This window comes from Chinchilla lanigera, unplaced genomic scaffold (assembly GCF_000276665.1).
Source record: "Chinchilla lanigera isolate Chin_1 unplaced genomic scaffold, ChiLan1.0 scaffold00030, whole genome shotgun sequence".
Lineage (NCBI taxonomy): Eukaryota > Metazoa > Chordata > Mammalia > Rodentia > Chinchillidae > Chinchilla > Chinchilla lanigera.
The window spans coordinates 5,155,219-5,172,195 of record NW_004955431.1 but is presented as its reverse complement, the minus strand read 5'-3'; the positions used below and the strand labels follow the sequence as shown (position 1 = coordinate 5,172,195).

At 39.8% G+C, this 16,977-nt stretch overlaps 1 protein-coding gene across 2 annotated transcripts; it reads right to left on the bottom strand.

Annotated features, from left to right (window-relative positions):
- Positions 1-1,932: 1,932 nt before the first annotated feature.
- Positions 1,933-5,745, bottom strand: Ccdc70 (coiled-coil domain containing 70). Of its 2 annotated transcripts, none has more exons than XM_005387609.1 (2): positions 5,638-5,745; positions 1,933-2,806 (listed from the first exon to the last, which is right to left on the bottom strand). In XM_005387609.1, exon 2 carries the CDS (start codon positions 2,758-2,760, stop codon positions 2,086-2,088), a length of 675 nt encoding a protein of 224 aa, XP_005387666.1. In that variant the 5' UTR covers positions 2,761-2,806; positions 5,638-5,745; the 3' UTR covers positions 1,933-2,085. The 2 variants fall into 2 exon arrangements, with proteins under 2 accessions (XP_005387666.1, XP_005387667.1); XM_005387610.1 differs by having other exon boundaries at positions 5,553-5,641.
- Positions 5,746-16,977: the final 11,232 nt, after the last annotated feature.

Sequence of the window (16,977 nt, the reverse complement as noted above, 5' to 3'; positions counted from 1 at the left end):
TTTTCCTTTTCTTTCTCCTTGGACATCATCATTTGAAAGTGGAGGTCCTGGACTAGGTCTGTGTCTCTGTTTGTGGTGCTAGGATTGAACCATACCTGCTAGCAAATGCTCTACCACTGAGCCGCACTCCCAGCTCACCTCTCTCTCTCTCTTTCTCAATACTTTCCCCACCTCTTTGTCTTTTTCTCATCTTCCTCAGAGAATTCTTCAGTTTTATCTTCCAGCCTACTTGAACTTTCATTCCTGCTGTGTCATATGGCCAATAATAATATTTTCTTTTTGCTTTCTAAATTTTGTCAGTTTTCTTCTTTCTTTCTTGTAAATTTTCTCTTTACACTAAGATACAGTAAGTTACCTGTGAATTTTAGGCTACATCATAGTTCATGTTTTCCTAATGTGTCTGGTGGTTCTCAATGGGAGGAAGGCAATGAGAAGGTGCCTGTGTGAGCTCTGTGTGCGTGGCTGAATCCCCAGATTTAACACTTCTAGGCCTGTTCTCCTGGGATGGTCAAATTCCTCAGAGAGGATTATTCCAATCTCCTGCCTAGAAGGTTCGAAATCCAGAACACAGAATTTCCCAGAGGACTCAGAGACCTGGGTGTTTCTGGAAGTTGGCCCACTTATCTGGTACCAAGAATGTTTACGTCTCTATCTCTTCCTCTACCTCTACCTCTGCCTCTACCTCTGCCTCTACCTCTACCTCTATATATGGGACTCTGTTAAGTTCCTTGTCTTCTCCATCTCTTCACCACCACTCCAAATCAGAATGAAATCCAAAGCACTTCAGGCTCTTGCAGTGTTGTGGCCATTATCAGCAGAGTTACTGTTAGGTCATCTGCCATGAACTTGGGCTATATTAGAAAAGGAATGGGAGTCAGAGGGAGAAAACAGGTTCTAATCCTGGCCCTTCCATTTGCTATTTACCTGGCCATATGCGATCATTTTGCTTCTCTAGATCTTTGTTTCCTCATCCGTAAAATGGATATATGTGCCTTTCCCATTAGTCCAAAGAATCATGGGAAGGTCACATGAGTTAGTGTGTGTGGAAGTTCTTGTCCAATATTAGGGAAGTTGCAAAGGTAAACTTTAATATCCTTAAGGCCATGCCTAACAGAAAGCAAAGGAGATGTCTGTTTTGACGTTTGTAACCCTTCTACCTCTGGTCATTTCTATATCAATCCCTATAAAGATTATCTAATCTCCATAAGAAAAGTTGGGGACATAAATTACTTGACCACAGTGGTGTGCATTTATTGAATGAATTACCTCCCAGGGCATTTTAATTTTAAATAAATGAAAACAAAGACCAAAGGAAAAAACACCATGGGAATGAACTTACAATAAAGAGATGCAGACATAGAGAAAACCAGTGAGTGGGACTATATGGGGGACAGGAGCAGAGAAAACTTCCGTAAATCTATGCGTCCACTTTGTCTACGTCATCAGAGAAGATCAATGCCTTTGAGGGGTGCTCTTGGGCCTCTGGTCAATGTCAAGGGCCTTTGTCATGCTGAGAGGATGGACAGTTGAGAAGTTTGATGGGATATCAGGACTGCCAGTGGGTGGACTCTACCTAAGTGTTCAAAGCTGCCTGCTAGGTGAGGAAGCAGCACGTATGGATTACTAACAGCAATTTGGCCATTTCTGGACAGCTGTCAGCCTTTGGCGGGCCTCCAAGACTGTGCACAGTGAAGGAGACGTGATTGCCCTACAACATGACAGAGGCAAGGGTGTCTCAGCCCTTCCGTGCCCCTCTGTCTCTAGCTGGCATTGTCTGAGCCTCTTTTCCCCAGTCTTTCTCTTTTAAAAAGAGTGACTCCATTTCTACCCAGGAACATTGCAAACGGCCTTGGGACCAAGGTCTATAGCGGGAAATATGACCTTGGAGGATCACAGAACCTAAAAAAAATACAGTCAGCCTTCCTCTAAACGCTAGTTTTTCAAACCTCTCCTCAGAATTTTATTAGATCTTTCAAAGCAAGGAGACAAATAAGTGCGTATTTACGGTAGCATTGGGGATCACTGTGGACTTGGATCCCAATCCAGTAGAGTCTGGATACCTTGGCTCTGCAAGTCGAGTGGTCACTATGCTGGGCCTCGGGGTAAAGCTGCCCTTTGTGGCCTGTCTTGGGGCACCTGCTCCATACCAATGTGGCCGCCTTCCACCCAGAATGCTTTCTCTTCCTCCCAGAGGGCATTCTCTTCCTCCCAGAGGGACTTTTTATCCTCCCACAGGGCCTTCTCTTCCTTAAGGAGGGCTCTTTCCTCTACCCACAGGGCCTTTTCTTCCTCCCATAGGGCCTTGTCCTCCTGAAGAAGTTTTCGGTCTTTTTCCCATAAGGCATTGTCCTCTTTCCAGAAGGCCTTATCCTGCTTCCAAAAGGTACGGTATTTTTTCCAAAATGTTTTTTCTTCTTCCCGGAAAGATTTTTCCATTTCCCAGAAAGTTTTTTCCTCTTTCCAGAAAGTCTTTTCCTCTTCCCAGAAAGGTTTCTCCTCTTCCCCAAAATCCAACATCTGGCCCCGGAAAACACAGATCTTGCCTCGGAAATTCTGTATCTCTTCCCTGAAGTCTTCTATTTTCTTATGGAAAATCTTCATCTCTTCCCGAAAAGTCTTTTCCTCCTGCAGCTTGTAAATTAGTTTCTCCTGTCGAATATTGGGTGGGACTACCATTGGCCGGAGGCAAGCAGGTCCCATCCATTTGCTCACCTTGAAGGAAAACATCTTCTTCATCAGCCAGATTGATGAAATGGCCATCACAGGGGACAGGGCTCCTGGCCAAGTCCTGATGGCTGGTTACACCCTGTGGGGACACCAGAAAGAACATGTCCATGACTATCACAGGCCGGGGGATAGTGCTTGGGTTCATACTTTTGTTCTCCTGTAAATGGTTGTGTGTAAAGGGCAAGCTTTGGTAAAGAAACATATTGAAGGGTCATGGCTTTGAGCTGGTCAGTACATTCAAGCTCAAGGCTGTTCAAAACAGAATCCCAGCCAACAATAGTGGTTTTAAACCAGGGAATCAGCACATATGCAGGTGATATATTTTGTTTTAAAGTAACAAAGCATTACAGCCCTAATAGAGTTTACTTTTGTTAAGTCACTCAGAATTAATTTAAAGTTTTGGCCTTCTCACTTGAGGATTATTCACATCCTCCTTATGGGCCTGCTCACAGCAATGTGCCTCACGTGCGAATGTTCTCTGCTACAAACCACTGGGGAATCTGAGGCTCAGACCCACTGGCCTAGCGGGGTCTGTTTCAGTAGGAGACTCTCTTTTGGCAACAGAAGTTTAAAGCAAAAAAGTGACACAACAATAAAGGTTGGAGAAGATGTGGAACAAGAGAACATTCATGTGATATCAAATAATATTGAAAAATACTGAAGATGTCTATGAGTCAGCAGCTCCACTCCCAGATACGAGCCCTGACAAAACTCATGAATGGTGATCAGGATATGCATACAAGCATCTTCAAGGAATTTTGTTCATAAGAGTTCACTCTGGAAACAATCCAAAGTCCATCACTATAAAATGGAATAAAATCCATGCAATAGACAGCATGGCTATGTATAACCACACCAATGAATCATATACACAGTGTTGAAAGACAGAAGCAACCAGAATCAAGGGATTTCATAGAATAAGGTTCCAAAACAAGCAAAACTAAACTGTTGTTTAGGGAGGTGAATATACCAGGTGACAACACAGAAGAGCAAGGAAATGAGTTGCATGGTCAGGATAATAGTTATTGGGAGTGGTGGACAGTAAGTAGAAAACACACAAGGCACTTCAGAGTGGTCGGTAGCATTCCATTTTTTCTCTAGGGTAGTAGTTGTTTGTATATCATTGTAAAAATATGTTCACAATAAAATAAGTGGTAATTGAGGAAAGGAAGAGGGAGTGAGAGAAGCAGTGAAAGAGGGAGGGGCAAGGAAAAAGAGAAAGGGAGAGAGAGGAGAAGGAGAGAGAGCTCAAAGCACTGCCATCTATCTGAGGTATTGGATGTCAGAACTATCCACAAAAATTCATGTAACTACGAAGGTGGGTGAAGGGACGAGAAAAGGGCTGGGTGCAGGACGGTGGGTAGAGCACAGGCAGACAAGGGCTGGTGTACACAGGCAGTGGTTTCCATCCTGTGCTTCCTGGAGGAAGCTGCCAGGGTCCGGTCCTGCTCAGTAGACTCACGAAGCACCACACTGTGGAGCCATGAGAGACCAGTGGGGAGATTCTCCTGGCTTTCCTTTGTTTTTCACTTCTGGCTAGGGAATATGAGGTGGGAGAGAAGGAAGAACACACAGCTGGAGTGTGTGTGTGTGTGTGTGTGTGTGTGTGTGTGTGTGTGTGCACACATACATGACCAGACAGTGGCTATGCTTGGGCAGCTAGTGGCACCTCCATTCCCCCAGTCACACAAACCACAAACCTGTGGCTCATCTTTCACCTCCTCCTCTCATGATGGTGTTTATTAGTCATCAAGCCCTATCAGTTAAGACTTCTAACACCTCTTAGAACCACGCCCCTGCTCCATCTCTTTCATCATGGCCGGTCCAGGCCAGGACACCTGCTCTTGCCTAATCAACCTCTATGGCACTGATCTGACGCTACTGTTTTTCCCCTACACTGTAGCTCCAGGGGTTTCTAAATACTGTCCTGTTGTATTACACTTGCTTACAACACTTCAAAGACTCCACAGACCAAAGCTCTCTCCCTTTACATGGTCACTCCCTTTGCATTCCTCCCCACTCTCCACTCCACTCCAAATCTAAGTTGTAGCAATAGTGAGCTACACCAGTTCTCTGGACACAGCCTGAGATTTCCTGCCTCGCACCAAAGCACACACGGTGTCCTCTACTCAGCTTCCCTGTTTCTCCTGTGTGGGCTTCAATCCCTGTTCCTTTCTTCCTCTGAAAGCTCCCTCGACTCTCCAGATAGAACTCTTCTCCACCTCCCTGATGCTGCCTCTCTGCATCCTCCTATCGGCCCTTGTCTTCCTGCCATTTCTGTAACCCAGCACCTAAAACATAGCTATGCATGTATCTGTGATATAAAAATGTTGGTTGAATTGAGCTGAGTTTGTTTTGAAACTTTGATTTCTGTACAGTATATTATGGCTCTTTGTCTAGAATTCCTCAGAGGTACCAAGGTCTTCATTTGCACTTCATTTTGGTCTTTCCTCCTGGACAGCCTGGCTAGCTTCATTTTGTCCACTAATCTTTCAAGATTCAGATACGGAGTCACCTCGAGGCAGCCTCTCCTAACACCCTGTCACCAAACTCAGACTCAGCTGTCCCTCCTTTCCCTCATCTCCCACCATCTGGGTACAGAACAGATGCTTGGAAAATGCCAGCTAAATGAGTGGCCGTCCCCTGGGTTAGAATGTTGGAAAGAGTTCTTCTCCAAGAGTTCCACAAGGTATCACTAAATTATCTTTGAGAAAGAGATAAACTATGTACCATATCAAATATGTAGATGTACAATTAGAAAAAATTACAACCTAAAATTGGCCATACGTATCTACGTAGATATCAAAAACATGAATTGAACATACCTAGTCTTCATAATCACACTTCAAAACTAGGATTGATCTAACATACTATACAATACTATATAACCTAAAGCCAACAGCTACTTACAGCTTAGCTGTTTCCCAGCAGGCCATGCACTATAGCCCTCAGAAGGCAAGCGGCCATTGTGGTGTCAGAGCCCTGGTGATGCGCGCTCACAGCCTTGCCTGTCGTGACCCCTTTGTGCCCTCTCCTTTCTGACTAATAGGATGGAGGGGCCCCAGAGGGGGGTCCAAATAAGAGACTTTATGGAGAGGAGACAGCACCGAAACGCTTGAAAGCCTTCATCTTTTCCTATCTTTCACTTCACTGTGGGTGGCAGTGTTGACCAATGACTGTTACCTCATATTCAGCCTGGATTGTTTCCAGGAAAGTGCTTCTGAAAGATCATGTTTCAGGGCAGGATCTGCAGGTGATAGAGTATTTCTCCTGCTGCTTTCAAGACTCTCTCTTTGTCTTTTGATAGTTTAACTGTGATACGTTTTGGTGTGCTTCTTTGTGTTTGTCCCGTGTGGAGTTTGTTGGGATTCTTGGGCACTCTGACTTTATGCAGGTTTTCACCAGATTTGAAAAGGTTTTGGCTATTATTCTTCAAATATTCTTCTTTCCTCTTTCTTTTCTCTCCTTCCAGGAATCGTGTTATGTGTATGTTAGTAAGCTGAGGGCATCCCATAAATCTCTGAGGTCCCATATTTTCTTTTTCCTTTCTGTTGGATGGACTGGACAGTCTCAGTTGATATTTTCAAATTCACAGATTTTTTCTTCTGTAAGTTAAATCTGCTGTTGAGCACCTCTAGTTTTTCATTTTTAACTCTAGAATTTCATTTGTACATAGTGAGAATTCTGTGAATTAACCTGCCTTCATTTTGCATAATTATCCCCTTCCTTGTGCATATGTCAAGAGCACCCAAAATCTACTCTTGGCAAAAATCTTGAAGATAATACAATTCTATCTCTAGAATTATTCATCCTACATACTGGTTACTCTGTATTTTTGACTTAGATCTCCCCATCTTCTTCCTTCTTCCTGGCCTCTGTAAACCACTGTTTTATTCTGTTCCTGTGTACCTGACTTTCTTTTTCTTTGTGGACTTCACATATATGTGTGATCATGCAGTACTTTTTCTGTGTTGGGTTTATTTTACTTAACATAATGTACTTAAGACTTATCCATGTTGTGACAAATGACAGGATCTGCTTAAGGCTGGACACCATTCCTCTGTGTGTGTCTGTGTGTATACATATGTCATTATTTATTGTGTAGTCATTCATCACTGGCTCCTTAGTCCATCCAGAATTTCTCCAAAAATATCAATTGTGGCTCCAGAATTATTTTTACTTCTCCTCTTCGTCCTCCTCCCCCTCTTCCTCTTCCCCCTCCTCCTCCTCCTCTTCCTTCTTTTCTCTCTTTGCCCCTTCTATATATTTTTTCCTTTTATTAATAGTCTCTATGGGTGAAACATAGCTCTTATGTTTTCTTTTAATTCTTTAGGCATGTTGTTTTTCCAGGTCTTTGACCATACTTATAATAATAACTGATTTTAAATCTTGGTCTAGTAGGTCCAAAGTCTGCCTTTCTACAGAGATAGTTTGTAATCAAAAGCAAAACACCTTGGTGAATAATATTTTCTATTGATTGCTTTTTTCCCCGTGTGACCCATTTTTCCTGATTTTTTGGTATGTCTCCAACAAAGTTTTTGAAGTTGAACATTTAAAATAATAATTTAAGTAACGTGCTGACTCTCAAAATGAAATTTCTCCTCCCAGAAATTAACATTGGTTTACTATTTCTTTGTTTAGTGAGTTTCTGAATAATTTTGTAAAGTCTTTATCTTTTCATGTGTGGCCACCTGAAATCTGCTTGATTAGCATAGTGACCAGCTAATGATTGGACAGAAGTCTCCCTTTGTTGAGGGACTTGTGTGTGTGTGTGCCTTTAATGCTCAAGTTTTTTGTTTTTTTCTGGTACTGGGAATCGAACTCACGACCTTGCACTTACCAGGCAGGCACCGTGCCACTGAGCTAAATCCCCAGCCCCCAATGCTCAAGTTTATAATTCTGCCTCAGGCTTCCTTTCTGCTTGTGTAAAACCTCAAGTTCAGACTAAGGTAAAGAGTTCTTTCTTGGGCACACGCAAGCACATACACTTGACCTTCGTGGTTTGCAGGAATATAACAGACTTCAAACATTTCAAGGTTTCTATCTCATTCTCCAGTTTTTCTTTTCAAGTTATTGGTCATCCTCTGGATAGCTCCAATTTGTAACTTGTAAGATACTATGGTGTTAATTCCTACTAACTTCCCCCACCACACACACACATACACAGTGTCCTGGGGAAAAACTGTTTGTACAGAATAAGCTTTGGGTCAGGTTACATAAACAGAAGTCCTGTGAGGGAAGCTTTTCAGTGAACTACCAGCAATTCTTGGGGCAGGAATATTGGGGGCTTCAAACCAAGCCTACCCCTTGGCCGTTCTAAAGTCTTGATCTTTGGCTTTGACTACTTTTCTAATAATAGGAGCCCCACCATCCTCGTAAAGGACACATTCCATGATTCCCAGGGGAGCCTGAAAGTAGGAATCATACCAAATTTTCTCTGTACTATATTTTTTCCTTAAGGTCATACTTACATTAGTTTAATTTATAAATAAGTACAATAAGAGATTAACAAGAATGATAATAAAATAGAACAATTAAAGCAGTATACTCTAATAAGTTATATGAGTATGAGCTCTCGCTTTCACTCTCAAACATCTTATATTTTCATCTTTTTTACCTAATGGAAACACTGAACAGCTTCTCTTTGTCATATCTGAATTGCCAGCCATCATCACTTGCATTCTGGGGCCAACATTAAATGAGTTACTTCAGTGCAAGTATTGCAGTACCACAGCAGCTGATCTGATGACTGAGATGGTGACCAAGTGACTAAAGGACACGTGGTGTACACTGGACAGAGGGATGATCCGTGTACTGGGTGAGAAGGAGGAATATGACATGAGAGTTCATCGTCATGTTCAGAATGGTGCACAATTTAAAACTTATGAACTGTTTATTTCTGGGATTTTGTATTCATTTGTTTTATTTGCTTGCTTATTTATTTATTTGGTATTGGGAGCAATATCCCCAGAGTACCTGCAGCCATAGAAAAGTGAAACTAGATCATGAGAGAGCTCCAGCTCATTCTTAAGACTACCGATTTCCCTCTGGACTTACTGCATCTCATGTGTTTTGGTAAACAGGGTTTTAATGACTGTTCAATTAAACTAATTTTTTTGCTTTTCTTTCTTTCTTTCTTTCTTTCTTTCTTTCTTTCTTTCTTTCTTTCTCTCTCTCTGTCTCTCTCTGTCTCTCTCTTTCCCTCTCTTTTCTCCTTCTTTCCTTTTTCTTTCTTTCTGTCTTTCTTCCTTCCTTTCTGGCACCAGGAGTTGAACTCAGGACCTTGCACTTGCCAGGCAGGAGCTGTTCCACTGAACTATATCCCTGGCCCTTTATTTTCTATTTACAATTATATTACATAACTGATTTCTACTTCAGCTCCACTGTGGTCTGTCTCTCTGCACAGACTTTATGGTTGTTACACTCTGATTTCAGTCTTTTCCATTTACGAAGGCTTGCCCTATGGCTCTCCATACATTCAGTTTTGGTAGATGATTTGTGTCCACTTGACAGGCAATTAGAGTGGCAGCTGCCTGGGAGGTAGGCATGACCTGTTACTTATAAAATCCTAGAGCACGTGTGTAGGAGAGTTCCCAAAGCCCTACACATGGACTTCCTGCTAGAACTGGCAAAGATTTTCAATAGGATGGCCTAGACCTGGTGTCAGCCCAAGAAGGGGAGCCAGCACCACTCTCAAAACTTGTATGTAGAAGTTTTCACCTGTTTCCTTGAGATTTGGACAGTATAAAGCACACAGACACCAAGAAGTGCTTGCTATCGTGACTTTCTTCACAATAGCCTGCCCTGTATTCTTCAGGGTGTTCTTTTATTTTGCCTTTTCCTTCCACTCAACCCAAGCTTACTGTGCAGAGCCAGTTTCACTTTCATTCTTAACATTTACTTTTTCAATAACTTTATCAGTGGTTTTGCTTGTTTCATTCAATTCTTTGTGCAAGACTAGAAGAACCTGGAATCCAGCTCCAGAAGGAGAGTCGAACAACCCAGAACAGAGTAACATTTACCTGGGGAGCCACTTTTAGAAGGGGCTACCTGATAATACATCTAAAAAATAATTGATATTGTGCAGTTGTTTGATGCAGTTCTCTCTCTCTCTCTCTCTCTCTCTCTCTCTCTCTCTCTCTCTCTCTCTCTTTCCCTGTGTGTGTGAATTTAGGTTAAGTTTTTAACTGTGTTGTTAAAATCTCCTATACTCTTATAGATTTTTTTCCTGGCTGCTTGTGTTATCAGAAAGAGAGAAAGAGAGAGAGACAGAGAGAGAGAGAGAGAGAGAGAGAGAGAGAGAGAGAGATAGGCAGACAGAGGCAGAGAGACAGAGACTGAGATTCCCTTTTGGACAGTTTTTGTCTTATACACTTTGAGGATGTGTCATTAGGTGCATTGATATTTACAATTGTTATATTTTCTTGGTGTATTGTTACTTTTGTCTTTTTAAAGTTTCCACTTTTTTATCTTAGTAATATTTCTTTCCTTAAGTTCTATTTTGATCCTAGCAAAGTCACATCAGCTTTCTAGGATTTGTATAGTATATCTTTTCCAATCTTTCATTTTTTGATCAGGGCTAATTGGAGCTCTGTATGGCTCACTTAACTGTAGGCTTTAAATTCTTTTTCCCTGCCATCTATCCTTTCATTTTGAAACTTCTGTGTCTTTATATTTAAAATGTGTTTCTTGTATGCACCATATAGTTGAGTTTTGGCTTTTCTGTTCTGATGTAATTCATCATTTATTGGAATATTCTTATATTTATATTCAATATAATTACCAATCCGTATTAGATTTGAATCTATTATGATTTTCCTAATACTAGCTGTTGAAAGTTTTTTTCTTTCAGAGTAATAAAGTAGTTTTGTCATTCCATTTTTCCTGTATTATTTCATTAGTCATATGTTATTTTATGATTACCCTAGAGATTATAATAGGCATCCTTACCTATTAAAGTTTAATATATTTCTAATTTTATTACTTCCTAAAAGCTTAGATGGTTTTAACTCTATTTATACCCCTTCCACCTTTTTCATTTTGTTGTCATGAATTTTAATTTTACATATATTTAATATTCTGTGTCAATATTCACTTATAATTACCCATATTTTTACCCTTTTGGGGTATACTTCAGTTATTCCTGCAGCTCATTATTATTTATGCTTCTGTTTGGGATCATTTTCTTCTACCTAAAAAATATGATAGTCTTTAGATTTTTTAGCATGAGTCTTGTGATGAACTCTTTCAATGTTTGTTTAGTGGTTGAAGATACCTTTATTTTGCTTTCACTTTTAAAATAATAGCTACTACTAGGTTTTATTAGTAAAAAACTTTGTTTAGTGTATTTCCACTATTGTGTGAATAAATGTCTCTTGCCTTTCACTTCATTGTTCTTTACATTGCTGAGAATTTTATGGTAACAGGATTTCAAACTATGGATAAAAAATGAATTTTAATCTCTTAAACATCTGATGGTAAAAATTAATGTTTGTCTCTGATGGGTTTGTATTATCATAATCACCTCTAAATTTTTAATAGAAAAGAAGAAAACAATTTGAGGTTACACATTTCTAAAATTCAAATATCGATTTCTTATCCAGACCTGCTATTCTTTATCATGCCAATGGCCCTTATTATTTGAAGCACATTTCTACTGGTTAGAGAATTCTGGTCAGTTATTTCCTTATAGTTGTCCTGGGCTCCACTATTTCTGTTGAGAGGCCAACATCACCCAATTGTTGCTTTCTGAAGTAGTGTTCCCTTTTTACTCTAGCTGCTGTTAGGAAACAGTTTCATTCTGGTGTGAATAGATGTGCTTTACTTTGCATTTGCACTTCTTGTATCTGTGTATATTCATGGTTTTCATCAATTTTAGGACATTCTTGGCCAATTTTTTCCCAATTTCTTCTTTCTTTTATTCATGGAATTCCAATAACATATATGTTAACCATTTCCACGGGGTTCTCTATGTTTCTTATGCTTTTTCCCCCCATGGCTGGGGATCAAACCTAGGGCCTTGTACATGTTAGGCAAGTTCTCTCCCACAGAGCTATGTTCCCAGCTTTTTTATGCCTATTGTCTATAGCCCCATTCCTGTGTTTCTGGGCTTTAGTCCATGTATTTTCTACTGTCCTATATTTCAATTCACTAATCTTTCTTCAGCTCTAGCTAATCTACTGTTCAAATTATCCATTTAGTCTTTATATTTATTGAACTTTATTTAGGTCTAAGATATGTATTGGTTATTTTATATAGATCTTGGTTTTTTGGTACCAAATTTGATTTTCCATCTTGATTTTTTTCTTTCATTCCTCCCTTCTTCCCCCTTCCCTTCCTCCTTCCCTTCTTTCTGTCTTCCTCTTTCTGTCTCTCTATTTCTCCCTTTCTCTCTTTCTCTTTTTCTTTCTTTCTTTTGCTTTCTCTCTTTCTTTTGAGGCAGTCCTCAAACTCATGATCCTCCTATCACAGCCACCCAAATAGCTGGGATTGTAGATAAATGCCATCATTCCCAGCTTATCTTAATTTTTAATTCTATGAACATGTTAACTTTACATTTTTTAAGTCTATGTCTTATATTCAAGATCTGGCTCTTCTATGGATATGATCCTATAGTCTGTTTTTTCTCTTGGTTCTATCACAACATGTCCTTTTTTGGTCTTCTTTAAACATACAATTATGTGGCACTTATTGTTTATCCACTTATTTTCAGAGACAGGTCTTGGTATGTTCCATATGCTGACCTTGAACTCTTGGGCTCAAGTCATCCTTCTGCTTCAGCATCCCAAGTAGCTGGGACTACTAAGTGTGTCACTGTTTCCTGGTTACAAACCTTGGTTTCTTTTTTTTTTTTTGAGACAGGGTCTCACTATGCAGTTCAGGCTGGCCCTGAACTCACTTCGTAGCCCAGAATGGCCTCAAACTCACTGTGGTCCTCCTGTCTTAGCCCACACGGTGCTAGGATTACAGGCATGCACCATCAGGCCTGGCAAACCTTGGTTTCTTATGTATCTGATTACTTGGATTTATTTCTAATATTCTGGTGCTCTGTGTGATATTATCATCTTTTTTTTTTTTTTTTTGTTTTTTTTTCCAGTACCAAGAATAGAACTCACGATCTTGCGCTTGCCAGGCAGGTACTGTGCTGCTGAGCTAAATTCCCAGCCCCGATATTATCTTCTTAAGAGGTCTTTATTTTTGCTTCTGGAAGATGGAGAGGCTAGAAGCCAATTACTGTAATTCACTCAATTTTGAGATGATTCTACACTGAGCTTTATCCCTCACAAGGCATGTTTTTTCAGTTGACTCTTATTCAAAAGGACTGTGGTGTTTCCCAGAACCTCTCTGCTCTGATGGGCTTTACATTGCTGAAATCACTACTCAGACATCTCAGACTTTCACACTGCTTTCACTTTTAGAATCAAAGCACTCAAGGAAGAAGAATCTTTAAATTCTAGACTCATCTCTACTGACTTTATTCCTTGTTCTGAACTTGGGTCTCAAATTTTTAAACGTCTCCTCAACTAGGTATCTCTGAGCTGTCTACTTCTTATAGTTGTTCCTGGAAGAATACGTTGTCCAAAACAACCTAGGTTGACCAGGCCAAACGTGGCAGTACATGCCTGCAATCCCAGCACTTTGGGAAGTCGAGGGAGGAGGAGCACAAATTCAAGCCCAGTCTTGGCAACATAGCAACCTAGCAGGAGCATGTCTCAAAAAAATATTTAAAAAGGCTGAGGATGTTTCTTAGTGTGAAGGCCATGGTTTTTTTTTTTCCAAGGCCATGGGTTTAATCTCTGGTACTAAGAAAGAGGTGGGGGGAAAAGAGGACTTGACCAAGAAAACCAAAGTAGAAGATAATAAGTCAGTTATAATAATTAAGATAGCAAATATGTGTTAGTCACGATCATTACCTATACACACAATCACTGTTCTAAGTATATACATATATATATACTAATATATACTCAAAATATATATTCAATCATAACAGTAAGTCAACAAATTAGTTATTATTGCTATCTACACCTTACATACAAGGAAGGAAATGAAAATGAATGGAGAAGTTAAGAAACTTGCCTAAGAGCCCAGAAGTACAGTAGAGCCTGAGCTAAAAACTCAGGAAGATTTGCTCAGAGACCACACCCTTCTATAGTAAAAGGTTCTTATAAGAATGGAGGAGGCAGAAGATTGTTTGAGCCACAGCTAGTATTATAGTTGAAGAGTCAGAGACAAATTGATAGGTGTAGGAAACAGTTTGAAGAAAGGTGATGAAATAGTTGCATGGCATGAGGATGAAGGAAGTCCAGCGTAGGTCTCAGATGTCTGGCCAAGGTACGTGGGAATGGGGGCTGAATGTGTAGCTCAGTAGGAGAGAATTTCCTTTGCATGATGAAGCCCTGGGTTTGATCCCAGTACCTCACAAGCAAAGACAAAAAACTTGGAAAGTAATCATGCCCTGACAGAAATTCAAAGTTGAAATGGAACTGGTTTAGATGGGTTGGTGATGCATTCCTACAATGAAATCTTGGCGTTCTCAGTGATTCATGATTCATACAATGTTTGTTATCCCAGCTAAAATTTATAACCTCCAAGGAAATAGCAAATATTATTGTTGAGTGTGAATGGAGTGCAGAAAGTAAATTGATTCTTAAGTTCAGTGAGCTTACAGAATTGAAAACGATACACACATATTGCACCAAATCAGTAATTCATGTTCACTCAAGATAGAAAATTTAGCTTAAATTTTGTTCAATACTATTATATTTTAAAATAGCATTATCATTTTTGCTAGTTTTCCAAGTGATACATGTCCATTGTAAAAATAATTAGAAAATAGAGTGAAAATGAAGAATATTAAAATCCTCTCTGATACCAGTGCTAAGAGGTAATCACTATAAACCTTCCAGGATATATTCTGATATTTTTCCTCTGCTTATGAGTATTCAATTAACTTTATGCTGTGTATACTGTTTTGTGGCCTGCCTTTTCATGTAATGGTATGTCATTTACATATCCCTCTTTCTTTAAATGTTTTTGAGACTTTGATTTTTAATAACCACAAGAATACACATTTCCTTATCTGGGGAAATGGATTTATTCTATTAGAGATATGTTATTTCCTGGAAGGATAAAGTTAACCCAGAAAATTCCTCCCAAGTGAACACAGCAGCAGCATAATCAATCATCACTGTCTGTGGCCTTCGCTTCTCATAGTGAAGAGAAGTGGCATAAGCCATAAAAAGGTTAGCATCCAGTAGAAGAGACCTCAAGAAAGCAGAAGACTTTATTTTGTCCACTGCTATCTGCACAGTGCCCATTTTGTAAAGAGCATTTGAAATCCAGCAGAAAAAAATCAACAACTCAACGGATACAATGGCCAAAGGATTCAATAAAATGATTGCAAAGAAATTCAAATACAGTAGCCATTTATGAGTATGGGGGTGATGGTGCACTGTTGCACTGGGGAGGCTGAGGCAGGAGGATCACCAGGGGTTCAAGGCCAGCCTGGGCCCTGTCTCAAAAAACAAACAAAAAAGAAATGCAAATGGCTCCTAGGTACATGAAAAAAAAAAATCCAAACCATACTTTTAGTTAGAGAAATGCAATTTAAGATAAACTTTACTTTTCTCACCTATCGGATTAACAAAAATCTAAAGGTTTGACACTATATTTTGTTAGCAAAGTTGTAAGGGACTAGGCCCTATTTTACAGTGCCAGTAGCAAAATAAAATGGCACAATCTGCATAAAGGGGAATTTGACAGTAACTGACAAAAATGACAGGTACATTTACATTTTGATGCCATAATTTTATTTCTAGAAATCTACACAGCAAATATAAACTATATAATTTCAAAATGATATCTATAAAGGTTATTAACTGTAGCATTGTTTGTAATTTCAAAGGAGTGGAAATAATCCAACTTACAGCAATAAGGAATGGATAAACTATGGTACATTCACACAAAGGAGTCTTGTGGAACTGTAGAAAATTCTCATGAAAGTCTTTTTGTGCTGATTTTGAGAGATTTCCAGAATATATTAAAAACAAGGTACACCTGCAATCCCAGCACTTGAGAGGCTGAGGCAGGAGGATCGTTCCAAGTTTAAGACCAGCCTGTGCTACAAAATGAGCTCAAGGCCACTCTGAACTACATAGTGAGACCCTGTCTCAAAAAAGACAACAACCCCCATCAAAAAACCAAGGTACAGAATGGTGCTACATTTTGTGTAAGGGAGAAAGAAAAACCCATGCATCTAGGTACAGTAATACTTTGGTTCACAAACCCTTCATCCACAATTTGGTTCTTAAACAAAAGCACTTGACAAAATGTTGCTTCCATTCACAAACTCCACATCCGGTGACAAGCACAACTGTGGCTGCCTTCCCCACACAAACACAACTGTGGCCATCTTTCCAAAAATTATAAAACAAATTAAGTTCACGAACCAAGGTACCACCGTACTTGTTAACATTTACACAAATAAATACATGAAAAACACCAAACTAATACAAATTTATGAGAGAGAGACTATTTATGAGAGAAACTCTGGAGGTGGTGAGAATAAAAAAGCAAGACTGTTCTGTGAACATCTTTCTAGATTTAAGTCCTAGAAAATGTATTCTATTAAAAATTGTAAAACAAGGAATAAACATACGAACCCAGATATCAACTACTTGTATGCCCATACAGAGAAAGGATTTACTTCAGGTGACTTTAGGCACAGTACTGACCCTGCAGCTGCTCCCTGATTAAAATAGGCTTACGGGCTGGGGATTTAGCTCAGCGGCAAAAGTGCCTGCCTGGCAAGTGCAAGGTCGTGAGTTCGGTTCCCGGTACCGGAGAAAAACCAAAAAAAAAATAGGCTTACATCCTGATAAGCCCATATCAAACACACCCTACTTGAGCAGCCTAGTTTATAAGTAGCAGCACGGTACAGCACTGTACAGTGTATAATCTTGGGGGTTTTGTCTCATGATGCCATGGTTGACTGGGAGCTACTGCTGCCTGGAATCATGAGAGAGGATCAGACCACATATTATATTTGATTCAAATTCAAAGTATAGCTTCTATGGGGGCTGGGGATTTTAGCTCAGCAGCACAGCGCCTGCCTGGCAAGTGCAACGTCATGAGTTTGATTCCCGGTACCAGAAAAAAAAAAAAACAAAAACAAAGAAAACAAACAAACAAACAAACAAAAAAAGTATAGCTTCCATGGAATACTTATCACTTTCACATCATTGTAAA